We start from the raw sequence: 15,981 nt of genomic DNA on the forward strand, positions 1-15,981 counted from the left end.
CTTTCTAGGGTGATGGAAATATTCCAGTTTTTCATTGCGGTGGTAGATACATGAGTGTATAAATTTATCATTCATCAAAATGTACATTTATATTTGCTTACACCATGTATGTTATTGTATGAAAAATCAATAAAGATGTTTTCTAAAAAGGAAGTTTTCAGAAGCATCTCAGCTGTAACCATGACATGGATTTGGAGAGGGTAGGGAGAAGCTTAGCTCATCAAACTCCCTTTAAACAGACATCGGGGTATATAATGGGTATATATTAAGATCACAGGAAATATTCCACTAGTGAAATGGCACTGTCGCTTTAAAAGCTTTGAGAATGACTGGACCAGAGTATCTTTCATAAATGAAGCCCCAAACCATGTGGCACTGGCAAGGGAGCAAGAGGAATGTGGGGCCAGAGGGAGAGTCGCTCCTTTACCCTCCCTCCTCTTGGGGCCTCACATGGCAGCAAAGGCCTTACAGAAAGCGGCCTTGTCACTGGGATTTTAGCACTGCTGGGTGGCCAGCTCTGTGCCCTGGGCTGAGCTGCTTCTAACAGAGGAAGAAATAAGGTCCAATAGCTAGAAACTCTCAAGTCTGTTCACAAATAGCAAGAGAGCTGTGAGAGCTTAAAACCAGGGAACCTCAGGCTGGAAAGGAAGTTGAAAGGTTCAAACACCCATCTGATGCTTGATTCTCAGTGGAGGGTACATATGAGAATCAAAGAGCCCTCTCAAAAAATATACATTGAGGCTATATATATCCTCCATTTCTGGAGATGGGCCTCTGACAGATTTTGAAAAATACTCTCCAGGTGATTTTGACTTGCACTCCTGGTCAAGAATTGTAAGTAATCATATGAGGTAAATGTCCAGCCTCAGTCTCTAGGTCAACAGTGACCAAAATGCTCCTTCTCCAGGAGCCGCTTCTATCTTGGGAGGTTACCTCTCGCAGAAGCAAAGATCTTTCCCTGACACTCATCTTAAGAAGGTTGCATCCTCTCTGGTCTTGACTAAACAAGTCAAAGACACTCATTTACAGAACTGACAGCATCTCTTACTAGGCTAAATACTATCCATCTTTTCCAGCCCTCACTGAAAAACAAGCATGCTGGCTTTTCATGAAAGATTTCATCAAAAGTAGCTGGCTGCTTGTTTAGACAGGCAATGATTTACCAGAATGTCCCAAATATAACCTGTTTGTGTTTTTATGGCTAGTAATAAATTTGTTTCAGCCCTATTGCATAAAATTCAACAGATTCAGAAGCAGAGGCCAGAGGAACACACTCAAGAAGAGCCTGGAACAGGCCCCATTTAAATAAAAATGAGCTGTGGATTCACAAAGTTGAGATTTTCGTGCATCACTTTCAATTTATTTCAAAAGGTCTTCCAACGACTTGAAAGGTAATGTAGCCCTATCACAATGAAACAATTCTGAGTTTAATCAGTCAACCCTTTAGTGTAACTAGAAATTTCTGAATATTTAGATATTCTACATTTGCCCCACCCGGCTGCCCTGCCCACCGATTCTGCACAAAAGCACTTTGGCATTAGATGACTAATGCTCACAAGTGTGCTACTGTAACTGGGTATCAACGTGGTGTTCACAGACATGCATTAAATTGATATTGATGGGTACTTTCATTGTCTGTCAAAGCTTAATCCTTGCCTTGCTCTTATGATTAATTAGTCAAAGCCATTGTCTGACCGTTGGGGTGGGCGAATCCAGGGAAACACTTACCAGGTTAAGATTTGCGGAATATGGGGCAGGGTCCCAGGCCACCAAAATGACGTCTTTATACAGTGAACTGTCAACGAAGTGATGGCTGGGGTTGGTCAGAATCTGCAAACACACAGAAAAACCATTTCAAAGCCAGGGTTTGGTTGTTAAAAATTGCATTTTAAAAAGAGGTGAAAATTAAAAAGAACTGGGGCAAGAAAAAGGTGGCTCAGACGTTGTATTTTCTTCTGGGGGAGGGAGAGAGGCAGGCATTGCATGCAGAAGCACTTAAAGAACGTTTGAGGAAATTACTTTTTTTTAAAAAAAGCACAAGTTCTGACATTTTCACCAGCAATGTACTCATGTCCAGTGGTATTGAATCCAGATCCTGAACGATGCAACTCCCTAGCTAATTCAAGCCGCACAACCTCTTCTACAATTGCCTTCACATGTAATTTGGAGACAGAGTTGCAGGTGTGGATGAAGTGAGTTCAGAAGGAGCCTCCAGGGTGCCAGCCGCAGCCTTCCCTCTGTGGCCCTACCTAGTTCTAAATGAGTTCTTCAATCTCAGCTGCCAATCATCTTTTTAAAATTATTATTTCAGGAAAAAACAACGTATTATTTTCCCTCAGTTTTAAGATACTTTTTTTTTTTAACCATTATTACGATGTACTTTTTTCCTTCACATGTTAAAGTTTCTCAGTTAGAATGTATGTTACAAATGATATGTATTCTAATTTGGTGGCATTTACCTCCTCCTTTGTAAAAAGTTGTTATTAAATGAATGGCAGATTTTACAGTCAAATGACATCTCTGAATTAAGGAAATATGGTAATTGTTTCTTACCTTGTGGCAGGCTGCCTGGTGCAGTGAACTGTGCAGAAAGCTAATCTTTTGTTCTGTAAGCAACTCACCATAAATCACTCATCACCTCACTTTTTTCTACATATTTTGAAACTCCAGAAATTGTTGTGGTTTGTTCTGAGGATAATTTTGCTATAAATTTGCAAGGCATTCTCATTAAGAACGTGAAGAAACGAGGTATTTTCCTTTCCAATTAAACAATTCCTTTTCATTTTTTCAAATTTCCAAATGGCAGACTAAAGTTGCAAAGATCTCCTATGAACTCAGATTTTATACTTTGCTTTTCTCCCCTTTATCCTCTGCTTTCTTTACTGCCATTTCTTCTAAATTTAACTTTTGTCAGTTCACAAAATGCAACATGCTAAGTCTATGATTATAAATATATATTTCTATTTCTACTGATTTTTCCTTTTAATTTTATTCATTTCCTCCTATTCATGTCATGTCTAAATTCCCATTTCTCTGCAGTTTTCTTCATTAATTTCTATTAATTATAAGATTGATAGAAATAAACAAGTACCACGGTCATAATTAACCAGGTAACTTCTCTTCACTCATCCGGTTAAACTCATTTCTCTTCACTCATCCAGTTAAACCTAAGAAACATACATCCATGAAAGCACTCCATCTGTCTTACCTGCGAATTAATGATGCGTACGGTGGTTTTATTCCCAACATCTTTCTCATAACCACGTGTAGGAGCAGAGTTAAATCTCAAAACTGCATCATGAGAATCTAAGGGCACATAAGTGACAAGCTTACTTTTGTTCTCTGTAGAATCACATAGTCTAGGAAAAAATGTTAAAGCAAATCTTTCAATACCTGAAGCTAATTATACATCACCAATAAAGTTAAGATATCCCCACATGATTTTCAGAGAATTTACTCTTCACTGAGAATGAGATCTTGGCTGGAGGAAACATCAATATGGATATATACAGATATAAAATCTGTTCAATTATGGGCGAGACTGTATGATCTAAGTGATATTTAGATACTTGCTACCTTTTCAACATTCTTACAAGTGACATGCTTGATGCAGCCATTCTCCCAAAGCTTCCAATACATCTTGAGGGAGACAGTACTGGAGCAGATAAAGACACTAGAAAGCAAGGGCTGCTTTTTGGGGCTGGTGTATGCTTAAAAAGAAAGCCAGCCCTTAAGCAGAGATTCTGCATGTCATGTTGAAAAAAGAAAGTCAGCCCTGACTTGGACGCAGCCTTACATACTGCCGCCGATGGCAAGAAGACCTGTGTGGGAGCAACCTTAAGAGCATTCTGCGTTAGCAGCAAGAGCCTGCTAGACCACCATAGCCCCTGAGGATGGGTGAGATGGAGAGACCACCAATGCCACCAGCTGCCAGGGCTCTTATGTTCTATAACCACACACCATGCTTCACCAAACTTGAACTATGAATGCAACGTAAATCTACATCTCACTTCATTCAACTTGACAGCCCGACTTGCCCAAGTTCTCTGAATGCTGGGCTGGAAGGTCCTGGATGAAAACAAGGTACCCCTATCCTGGAGGCTGACAAGGAGGTGAAGAGTGGGACGCACAGGAAAGTGGGTTCACCTGATTTAGCATTGGGACTAGGGGATATGTTCCCTTTACAGAAGGCAGCCTATAAACATACAGGCATCTTGAAATTCCTAGAAACCAGCCTGAAGCCAGAGTCAATGAGGAAGAAAGCAATTTTCTAAGGGCCATCTTTAGCTTTAAATATCTCATGCAGATTCCAAGCTCGGCCTGGAGCAAGGACAGTGCCTGTCTGTGAGGGAGAGGTGAAAAGAGGTATTTCTGTCATGCCCAAGGGGAGCTGCATTTATAGTCCCCGAGCCCGCACAAGTGCCTAAGGCAGCTGCCTTCTTCCCTGAGTTCCTGCTATCTGCTCCTTTGGAGTTGTCTTCTTGCTCCCCAAATAGCAGAAACTCACCATGCATGCCCCCACTAAAGCAATGTTTAAAAAGGTGCCTTCACTGACAAACCCTAAACTTAAAAAAATTCAAATTCCAGCTTTAGCACCAAAATTAATTCACTTCTGGAACACGTGAATGCGTAAAGCGTAGGTTGCTGTGTCATCAAAACCCTGCAATGTTCTTTTAGGGGAAATTTTGCAGGAGTTGGCAAACTATGACCTTCTGGCCAAATCTGACCTGCCACTTGTTTTAGTAAATCAAGTTCCACCATAACACAGACACACTCACTGTACACGCTGTCTATAACTGCAGAGTTGAGTTGTTGAGACAGAGACAGAGATACAGTTCACAAAACAAAAAATATCTACTACCAGGCTCTGTAAAAAAGTCTGCCAATCTCTAGGTTCAACGGGATCTATTCTTTGTGTGAATGATGCCAAAATACATGAATGCCTCCAAGTTAAAACCAGTTCTTTACTTCACAATTTAAGGATTTGTTCATACTTTATTGAGGTAATGGAGTTCTTATTTATTTTTATTGAATAATGTTTTGTCAAAAAATTCAAATAATATTTGAGGTAGAAAAACTAGATTACCCAAAACAGTAGACTCTTGAAATTTATTGATAATCCAAACACTTTTTAGGCAGACGGAATATATCTACTGATATTTACCATACTAAAAAGTAAAACAGGGAATTTTAAAATGTCTCTTAATTTATTTTAAAATAGCTTTTTTTTCAATTTAAAAAACCTCTATATTTTCAAAAACCAAAAGAATACTGAGAAGACTGGCACCGTTTTAAATGTTTGCAAGTCTCTTTAAGGTCTGGTTTTTTAGAAAGTTGGTTTCTCACATCTGCTTTTGAATTCAACTTGTTGCAATATGTTGTTTTATTTGAAGTATATGAAGGCTCAGACACACTGTTGAATTGAGAGAGCTATTTAAAGAATCCTTCCAAAGAACTGTGAATATTCTTCTTTGATACCTAACAAAACTACGAGGGCTAGTTTCTTAGGGTTGGTTATAATTTGGAATCTGAAACCTATCAATGAACTTTTTGTGCTCTGTTACATTAAAACTTGTGGTCTATTTTTCTCTTAAAATGGATCTTTCACTCATGCATAATTGTATAATATTGTACAATGATCAGCTGAAAACTATCAGCTAGGCATAGTTATACATAAGTTATATATATATAATATGTTAGTCAGATATTCCAAATAGTGATGCATTTTGTTATAAAGAGTTGAAACACTGGCTGGGCATGGTGGCTCATGCCTGTAATCCCAATACTTTGGGAGGAACAGGTGGGCGGATCATCTGAGGTTGGGAGTTCGAGACCAGCCTGACCACCATGGAGAAACCCCGTCTCTACTAAAAATACAAAAAAAAAAAAAAAAAAAAAAAAAAATTAGCTGGGCGTGGTGGTGCACGCCTGTAATCCCAGCTACTCGGGAGGCTAAGGTAGAATTGCTTGAACCCAGGGGGCAGAGGTTGCAGTGAGCCAAGATTGCACCATTATACTACAACCTGAGCAACAGGAGCAAAACTCCATCTCAAAAAAAAAAAAAAAAAAAAAAGAATTGAAACACCACATTGATTAGTATCACCATGGAGTTCCCCAGTTTTTAAAGTCTGGAAAACTTCCAAGTTCATGGTTCAAAGCTTGAATTTTATCATTGGCAACAAATACTATCAGTTATTTTCCTAAAAGTGACAGGCTCGCTTGATTCCTTTTTGAGAATATATCTGCCAAATATCCAAGTCTGAATAATTGACGTTTCTTTTCAAGTTAAAATTGTATTTCATGAAAAAAGTGGCTAGTTCGGCTCACAGTGCAATTACCCAAGGGCTTTTCCTTTGTGAACTGGCACACATAAGTGCTTTTCTCCTATTTCCCCATGTGCCCCACTGAATCTGAAAAACACGTGTATTCAAAGGTTGAGCTTTGGGTTCTGCTGCTCTGACTTGTGCTAAGAAGCCCCAGTCTCATGCATCATTCATTGTGTTTGTACCACCAGTGCAAATGTCAACAACTGAAAGGAAAAGAACTCTGAGTATACTTACCAGAATAGTTTTTTCTCATGGACCCTCGAAAGGGCCTTGCAAAGGCTAAGGGTAAGCTTAGATCTCACTGTTCCCACTGCTAAGCTAGGGAAACCCTCTGGTTGCAGACAGTGAGAGGAGACTCCACTAGCGGTGACTGCAGGTGCTGGGAGGGAATCAGCCCTAAGCCAGAGAGGAAGTGTGATGCCAGCAATCCTCAATCTCAGTTCTCTCCAAACCACGCTACCCACCCCTCAGACACAGCCTACCCAAGGGCCTCAAGCGGTGGGTGCATTTCTATTATTTGACTAATAAATCTGAATTAATTGCATCACCCTTGAAAACATCCCAGCATTTAAATGCCCATTGTCTTATTGTGGAGCTGTGCTCTAAACCATCCAAGGACTTCACGAGGCACAGGGCACAGAAAGATAACGCAGTGTAATTCCTTTGGAGGTGGTATTAGTCTGCAGAGTTAAAAGGCCACCTGCATGGAGAGGGCAGGGAGGCAGGGTCATGTAGGCTTGTGGCTAGGCCCAGTGCAAGCCCTCTATGAACAGCCACTACGAGCAGCGTGGGGTTGGGATGGAAGGGGAGGGTGCGCTGAGACTGTCTCTCACACAGACACATTTTGTAAACGTACACCTGGCTGTGCATTCCTTGATAATGCACTGTGAGAATAGAAGCTGTCCATTCATATTTAGAAAAAAAGGAATAGGTCAGACGGCAAATACAAGGGGAAGAAAGTCAAGTTTCATTTCTGGAGAAGGCATTTCCAGGCCAGAACCATGCTGTGTTGTCCTTGAGAATGGAGCCAGACAAGTGCATCCATGGAAGGAAAATTAAAGCCCTTCAAGGAGCTGCTGGGCCAGCACCCGGTCACTGCCCTGCCCCAGGCCCCATTCACCACATCATCCCCCTCTCCTACACTTATGAGAAAATTCAAACAGCAGGAGAGCAAGCCTCTCCAGTCACTAGAGAATGGCCTGCCTGGGATTGGACAAAGCATCGCTTTGGGAGCTCCGTCACCCTGGAAGCCCTGTTTCTCCCCAGGACCTGTAACCCTCACCTCTTGATGTACTTCCCTTGCACCCTCAAGTCCAGGCTCTGGAGTGATCTCTCTACAGTGACTATCTGCAATGGCTGCACATCATGGGCACAGGGGTGAGAGCTAGTGTTTCTGGAGACCCAGACTGGGGTTTGAATCCAGACTCTGCACATGCGACTGGAGGTACCTTCATTTCCTTATCTGTAAAATGGGAACAAAGTTATCTATCACTTAGGGTTGTAAGGTTTACAACAGTTAGCACATAAAAAGCATTTTGGGTTGGGCACAGTGGCTCACACCTGTACTTCCAGCACTTTGGGAGGCCGAGGCGAGCAGATCACTTGAGGTCAGAAGTTCAAGACCAGCCTGGCCAACATCATGAAACCCCATCTCTACTAAAAACACAAAAATTAGCCGGGTATGGTGGCGCGTGCCTGTAATCCCAGCTACTCGGGAGGCTGACGCAGGAGAATAGCTTGAGCCTGGGAAGTGGAGGTTGCAGTGAGCCAAGATTGTGCCACTACACTCCAGCCTGGGCAACAGCGGGAGACTCCATCTCAAAAAAACAAAAAAACAAACAAAAAAAACCAAGAGCATTTTGAACAGGGCCTTGTCTGTACTATAAGTGGTACCTGATTTCAATTAAGTGAAGTCTAATTTTCATAGAGTGGCTTGCAAGGGCATCCAGGAAGATGATCTGCCTTCCAAGCCTGCTTCTCTCTTCTGTCCCTACGAGCCCATGTACTCCCTGTAGCTCTCACCACCTGCACAACATGCTGGTTCTCACTTCCATATGATGCTGGGCCTTCAGCTTGGTCTCCTCTCCCTGGAGCAGTCTTTACCAATCTCTTCTCTCTACCAGCCCTCAGGGGAGTTAGGAATCCGTTGTCATTTCTGCCTTGTCAGCCTACATATCTCTCTGTCCTTCTCCAACCCACAACACTGGAATTGTCTGTTTACCACTGAAGTGTGCCGGTATGGATAGTTGAGCCTGTGACCTATTCATTTTTGTGTCTAGCCCGGGATCTGGTGAAGAGTTGGTGATCAATAAATAATGCTAATTGGATGAGTATATGGACTGCTTTCTTCTTTCTTGCTTTTTTAAAAGGTAACAGGACATGTCAAATCTCAAGCCCTCTCCACCAGTCTATGCATCCCACCCCTAGTCTCTCCCTCCATGTCCCATTTCCCATGCACTTGCCAGAATTCGAGTTTCAGGTACACAGATCTTGGTTTCCCACATGAAGGCTATTACTCGTGGTTCAGAGCAGACCTTTCTCCTCTGTAACATGTTTCCACATGAATGCTAGTAGCACTGCATAGAAGCAAATTATTATTGCTTATATGCATGGGTGAAAACAGATCATCTTATAACTCTAGGAAAGAATGATCCAGGTTTCCAAAACAATTAGTTTGTTTTTCAATAACATATTCACAGTGGAAGTGTTTACAACTGCTCTACTTTTCTAACCAAAACCAATTCCATTGTGTGACCCAGTTCCAACAGAAGGGTAGGGGGATGGGGGCTGCACTGCCAGTGGAGCAAACACCAGGGGGAGCGAAAGGGCAGCCAGTAAGCAAACCTGAGACTGACTGGGTCTCCCTTTGACATCAGCATAGAGAGGGGTCCTCCTGGCAGAACATAGGTAGGGCTGATAAGCACTGATCATCTGAGACACTTCCTAGCTCTGCCTTCAATTTTTCATAAGATCGTGATCTTTGTTAAGTCTTTTGATCTTCATTTAGCCAATTCACAAGTAGATACTTAGGGGCCAACACGAATTTAGCTACACCATGCCCCCAATATTCTAAGCTGCCTGAAGGAATTTGCTGCCAGAGTTTGTTTATATTCTGCAAGCCATTCATAACTATGTGGGTTTGCTTGCATATATTCAGGTGAACAGGAAGGAGCGAGGTCGGCACCTGGCATGTACACTGCTGATGCTGAGATACCAACTTATACAAATGAAACTTTTTGTTTATACAAATTGAGCCATGCTATGGTTACATGTTCTTAAAATAGTAGATACAAAATCTGATCCAAACGACCCTAGACAAAACAATAAAGAGAATTTTAAAGAAATTTCCAGGCATGTTCTTCAGTTGTGATTCTACAGTTCTAATCATAAAGACTCATGCAAGTGCATGCCAAATAAATTAGATTTGGATACTAGAAATTAACAAAGATATAACTGGCATTTCAAGTTTCCCAGAAACATGGACTTCTCAGCGTCTTTCATGTTCTCTTCCAAATTGTAAACAGAGTTTACAAGATTCTGGTCAGGGATATTTATGCAGAAAAAAAGAACGAGGGACTGCTCACTGACATGCAAGAGCAATCCAGATCTTCACCTCTGATGCAGAGGTGTTTAAAACAAAACCAAACCGGAAGCAAGTTACTGCCTGCTTCAAGCATAATACTTAAATTCCTTCTCCACATTATTAATATTGGCTCTCAGAAATGAGAAAGAACTGTGGTGTTATTTCACCCCAGGGACCTCTAAACCACTGCTTCTTCTTAATAAATTGCAGGCTGCTCTGCTCCGGCTTTGGCTACAAGCTTATATGACACATGGACTGTGTTATTATGAGCCTGCTGTAATGTCAGCACAGGGACACAGGTACCCCAGATCTTGATTCCAGACTCACTGTCTTGTTTTTTTTAACTTTACAAATATTTCTCATTCAGCCTCATGCCCAAGGACTTCTGCTGAGCTGAGATCTGGGCTTCTGAGCCTGCCTACAGTGGCTTCACCCTATTCCGAGAGAACTCTGGAACATAGGCCACTCTTCAAGGACACAGAACAACTAATGGATCCGCTTAAAATGAAGACAACAAAGATTACTTATTTGCAAAGAGGGAGCAACACTCCCTGAATGTCACTTCCAGACCAGTTATGCCCTAACAACGCCTACTGTGAGAGTGTACAGGACATGATTGTTTTATATCTGGACTTGAGGCTGACGTTGTATTTGACTCACATTTGTTTTACTGCTCCTAGTACAGAATCAAGCACATATTAGGGGCTAAACACATATTTGTCAAATGAATGAGCCTAAAGGGCCAAGCTGCTTGCTGACTGGTCTAGCAGTGGAATTAGCCTGGGAAGAAGGGGAGTTCCAGGAGCAAAGGGATCTGAAACTGCTGAGGGAGAGCCCAGCTATGGCAACACAAGAGCCTGGGTATCTCTGGCAAGACAGGGTGAGAGTCTGGGGCAGGTGGGGAAATGAATGTGATCCAGCGAGGAAGGGGAATTCTGAGGACAGCCAATGCAGGCCCATCTGGTGCAGAACCTACACCACTCTGCAGGAGGGAAACGTATTTGAACCCTGCCATGCCCCCATCAATCAAAAAAGATTAGAACTGGTATTTTACTTGAAAACTAGGAAGAAATAGTGATGGCTAATGTTGTGTGCCATCTTGGCTAGGCCACAGTGCCCAGCTGGTTGGTCAAACACTAGTCTAGATGTTGCTGGGAAGGTGTTTTAAAGATGTGATTAACAGTTAAATCACTAGACTTTGAGAAAAGCAGACGACTCTCAAAATGCAGGTGCGCTTCCTCAAGCCAGGTGAATGCTTTAAGAACAAAGACTGAAGTTTCCTAAACAAGAAACAATTCTGCCTCAAGACAGCAACACAGAAACTCTGCCTGAGTTTCCCATCTGCTGGGCTGCACTACCTATTTCAGACTTGCCAGCCTTCACGATCATGAGAGTCAAGTCCTTAAAATAAATCTGTCTCTGTATAGACACATATCCTCTTGGTGTGAGTCTCTGGAGAACCCTGACTGATACAGGAGCTGGGAAACAGATGTGCTCCAGGGCTCTTGACAGGGATGTGAAGACAGAGCCTGGCAGGGAGGGAGGAAGACCAGGTGTTGCATGTTATTTACCATCTTGGAGAAGGTCCCTGGTAGGTGCACTGGCAGTGCCCCAAAGGTTGGATTTGCGCCAACAGTTGGGAGGCCGGAACTTATTCTCCCATGGGAAAGATGTTCCCAACGGCAGCTGGGCTCTTCTCAGAGCCCACAGTAACCAATATTATCTTCATGCACCCTGCTTTTTGGAGCTGACGCCCTGATTGGGCAGCTTCTGCTTTCTTGCCTCCTCCTCTTGTTCCCTTCCCATATTCCCACGGCAGGATGGGTTCACCGGGCTTTCAGGGGCCACAGCCTGGGGGCATATCCATGCAGACTGCGGTTTCTATGGGATACGAAGTCTGAACAATGAGAAGGACGCCGGGGGCAAAGGGCGGCGCTTTCCTTCCACTGCCTACTGGCATCAGCTATGGGGAGGACCCTTCCTGCTCCCTAGCATTCCCCAAATCCCTGCTCTAAGAGTCTCCCGAAGAGTACTTCTGCTGTGACCCCAGGCAGACTCATTCTGTGCCAGCAATGGGAAAGCACCTGAAGAATCTCCAGCTAATATTAGGAACACCTGGTGCGGAGACCCCAGCTTGCCCCGTCAGAGATCCAGAGGCGCGCTCAGAAAGAACCGGCCCCCAGGGACACACTGGCTCAAGACAGGGCGACCTGGTCCCCCCGCTGAGACCTACCTATTTCCTCGCCCAAGGAAGAGTTGAGGATTGCGCCTGCAGACATGACGACAGCGCAGCTGCGCAGGCCGCGGGGGTGCAGCTGGTTCAGGGGCACGGCGGGCACCAGGCGCCGCCAGCCCAGCGCAGAAAAGGGCGCCTCGGTGCCGTCCAGCGTCCGCACGCGCGCGCGGCTCCGCAGCTGGCACAGCAGCTGTGCCCTGCTCAGCCCGGCCTCCCGCTTCCCGCGGAAGCGCACCCCGTGCTTGTTGGCCGTCAGGTAATCCTTCATCGCCTTCTGCAGGCGCGGGTTCAGCATTTTGGAGGAGACGTTCCCCTTCCAGAGCCGGTACAGGAAGGCCCTGGACATGGAGGAGTACAGCCTGTCGCCGTCGTCGCCCTCCTCCAACACGTGGCTCCTTCTCTGCCTCCGGTGCCTCTTCTTCACCCGCCTCCTCTGGACCTGTGCAGCCGGAAAAGCCCCCTCCCGCGGGCCTGGCTCCCCGGGGGAAGGGAATCCCAATGTCCCCTGAGAGTGGCTGTGCCACCCTGGCTGACCAGCAGCAAAAAAGTAGTCGTCATCCTCCGGGTAGAAAGCACTTTGAGATTTTCTCCCCACCTGGGATGAAAAAAACTCTTTATGTTCAAACCCATCTTGGGACTGGGCCCATTTCTGCAGGTCTCCAGGCCCCGCATGAAAGGAACCGGCTGGGTGGGCGCGGGGCAGCGCCTGGCGTGCGTCCAGGCCCCCAGGCGGGGAGGGCTCATGCGCGGCGCCCATGATGGCCCGCTGCTTCCCCTGCACCGGCAGGAGCCTCCTGGTCTCCAGGAAGGAGAGGGAGCTGGGTACAGGCTCAGCGGGGTTGCTGTCGGTGAAGTAGATGAAAATCAGCAAAAAGAGGAGCCCCCAAGCGAATATTCCGAAAAGCATTCGTTGTCTCCATTGCTTCAAGTGTGGTTTCATGGCAGGTCTCTGCGGTCAGCACCTTGTGTCTTAATGCAGATGGGTGGCAGAATGAACCTGAAAAACAGCCAGATGGCAGTTAGCCAACATGGGGCATCTGCTCAGATGCTGCTGGGGACATTCTATCTTGAGCAGTGTTTCTGTAGGTGGTGGGGTGGGGTTGTAGAAGGGGCACTAGAAACCAGAATCATCCAGGAGTTTTAGCTAAATCCAGGTGTCATATCTGTCCCCCTCCCCGCCCCCCACCTCCCACCAACCTCTGCAAAACAAGGGATCTCGCCATCTCAGGTGAGTCTTTGGAGAGAGGCGATGGATGAGTGTATATTTGCAAAATCCTCCCCATGTGACTCAGGGACACATCTGCCTTCCCACTTTGATAGACAGTAGTGCCCCTGCCCACAAGTTCCCCCTACTTCTGAGATTATAAAATTCCAATTTGATAAAGCAAAGCCAGAGAGGTAAGCATGGTTTGCCCTCTTTTGTCTGCTTATCAGACCACCGAAAGCTCAGAGCTCATAGATTTTACAGCAGCGCTGCTGTGCACTTCTAAGGAGTGACAACCCTATCTGATTCTTCCTGTTCTCCCCAGTCTGGAAGGCTGCCTAGAACATACCAGAAGTCCACTGATGGCACTGAATAAAGCAATGCTTCAGTGACTGTGTCTGTGGGTGAATGTTATTTCAGGGTGCCTGTTGTCTTCAACAATGCCCCCAAGACTACCCTCCTACTTCACCCTTACCGTGAACTTTTGGTGAGATAAGAGGGAAGTACATTAAAACTTGAAATAGGAGGAGAGATGAGGAGAGAGCTTGCTGATTCTAGACGAGACTCAGAGAAAGGGTAACAAAAGGGGCAGAGATGAAAAGTAAGATACAATGAAAGAGAATGAACCTCTCCTCTGTACAGCATTGCAACTAATATGTATTGCTATGTGGGAAGCACACAGCACTTAGTACCAAAGGAAACACAAAAACATTAATAAGAAATGCTCCTAACTTCAGGAACTTAAGCAAAGTCCTGGAAAGGGAAAATAACCTAAGGTATGTTTGTGGAATAATAACTAAGCTTGCTGGAACTTCAAGCTGAGCACCAAACCAAGCACAGGCAGATATTCAATAAATATTGGCTGGGTAAATGATCTGAGCTTGTGTTTGTGTGTGTTTTGCAGAGGGCCTTGTGTGTCTGTGGCTATGATGGGTGTTTTGGTGGGGGTGCTGGAAGAAGAAGCAAGACCATTTGGGGAAAACATAATTGGAAAGCTATCCTCTTCCAGCTGTGGAGGGTGTGGAGTGCCTACCTGGATGTCTGGGGCACATGCCGTATAAGAAATAGGGAGAGAGTGAAGTTCTGAGAGCAAAGGAGTTATGCATTGGTTCCATGGGCTTTCAGGAGATTCCTTGGTGGTAAGTAAGGTAGAGAAGAGTGCAGGGAGGCAACACAGACTGCAAGGAAGTCGTTAGTAGAAATCAGATACTCAGAAAGTAGGGTGATTCTGAGGGGAGGGTCTGCCAGGGGAAATGTGTGACCCCCACGCTCCTTCCCCAGTACAGGCTGACCAATGCCAAAACACAAAGGCATGTAGGGCATGGCTGTAATACAATGGTTGTGCTTTCACTAAAAAAGATAGGAACTGAAATCAAAATGAATGTTCCTACCTCAACGTGGTCACCTTGGGAAGTCATACAATGTCGCTGGTGGGAAAGGACATGCTAAACTAAGAAAACTACATTCCTTTTGTGGCTCTATGGCAGGTTAAAGGTGGACACAGATTCTTTGACCCTCCACCCAGAGAGAGGCAGGTTCTGTGTCTCCCGCTATTAAATAAGGACAGGCTCGATGACTGCTTGGACTAGTAGAATATGGCGGTGGTGATACTATGCCAGCTACCAGGCCCAGGTCTAGCATTTTCCACTTTCTGCCTCTCAGGACATTCACTCTGGGGGAAGCCAGACACCAGTGAAGACATATCCCTAAGCTTAGCCCAGCATGCATCGAGGAAGCCCAGGCTAGGAAAGTCCACGTGGAATGAGAGATACCCAGCCAGCCCCAAGCTGTTCCAGCCGTCCCAGCCATCCCAGCCCAGGCACCAAATGTGAAGCGCAAAGAAGTCATTCTGGATGTCCAGTCTGTTGCACTTTCCGATGACTCCATCTCCAGCCAACATCTGACTGCAACCCCATGGAAGACCGGATAGGAGAGCCGGTCTAGCCCAGTCAGTCAACGGTGAGTGATAATGATAGATTGTTGTTCTAAACCACGAAGTTATTTTTTATTTGTTTTGTTTGAGATATGTATAGATGTGTATAAATACATTTATATACCTATATATGTATTTGTTTTAAATTTTAGATTCAGGGGTACATGTGCAGGTTTGTTACAGGGGCATATTGCACGATGCTGAGTAAACTCCTACATTTTAAGGTGATTTGTTACATCAGAAGATCACTGGAACAGGTTCTAATGGAAATGTTAAATAAGTTCCAGAAATCATCAGCAACATATACAACTATCTTATACCCATAATAATTAAAAAGAAAAATTAAGCCAAAAAGAAGAAGTCCTAAAAATGCTTCCAACAATTGCAACATTTTCAGATAAGACTCTAGCATCTCAGAGGGATTCTACAAAATGCAACATTCGCTTACATGTATAAATTGTGGCTTTTAAACTGTGTTTACTTTATTTTGTATTCACATGAGAGCAAGGCTATAGATTTTATATACAGTAATACATCAAACCTACATAGACAGAATATACTTTAACCAAGCCGGAACCACAGATGCCAAGAAGCGAGCGTAGAAGAATTAATACCCGCAGTTAGATTACTATATATACAGGTCTGTGGTTAGCACTTGTTCTGGATTATTTTATTTGGTCTTTCCAGCATCGAATTAGA

The 15,981-nt window shown here is 44.4% G+C and overlaps 1 protein-coding gene across 11 annotated transcripts in view; it reads right to left on the reverse strand.

Annotated features, from left to right (window-relative positions):
* The window catches only part of ST6GAL2 (ST6 beta-galactoside alpha-2,6-sialyltransferase 2), an 86,851-nt gene that overhangs the window by 28,911 nt on the left and 41,959 nt on the right, over positions 1-15,981 (reverse strand). For all 11 annotated transcript variants that reach the window (XM_008959529.5, XM_003807428.5, XM_034953593.3 and 8 more), the window contains exons 2-4: positions 12,143-13,142; positions 3,209-3,306; positions 1,729-1,830 (exon numbers count right to left, since the gene is read on the reverse strand). In XM_008959529.5, the coding sequence (XP_008957777.2) occupies positions 1,729-1,830; positions 3,209-3,306; positions 12,143-13,085 (1,143 nt within the window). In that variant the 5' untranslated portion in view covers positions 13,086-13,142. The remainder of the gene's footprint in view (positions 1-1,728; positions 1,831-3,208; positions 3,307-12,142; positions 13,143-15,981) is intronic.

The sequence above is a fragment of the Pan paniscus genome, chromosome 12 (assembly GCF_029289425.2).
Source record: "Pan paniscus chromosome 12, NHGRI_mPanPan1-v2.0_pri, whole genome shotgun sequence".
NCBI lineage: Eukaryota > Metazoa > Chordata > Mammalia > Primates > Hominidae > Pan > Pan paniscus.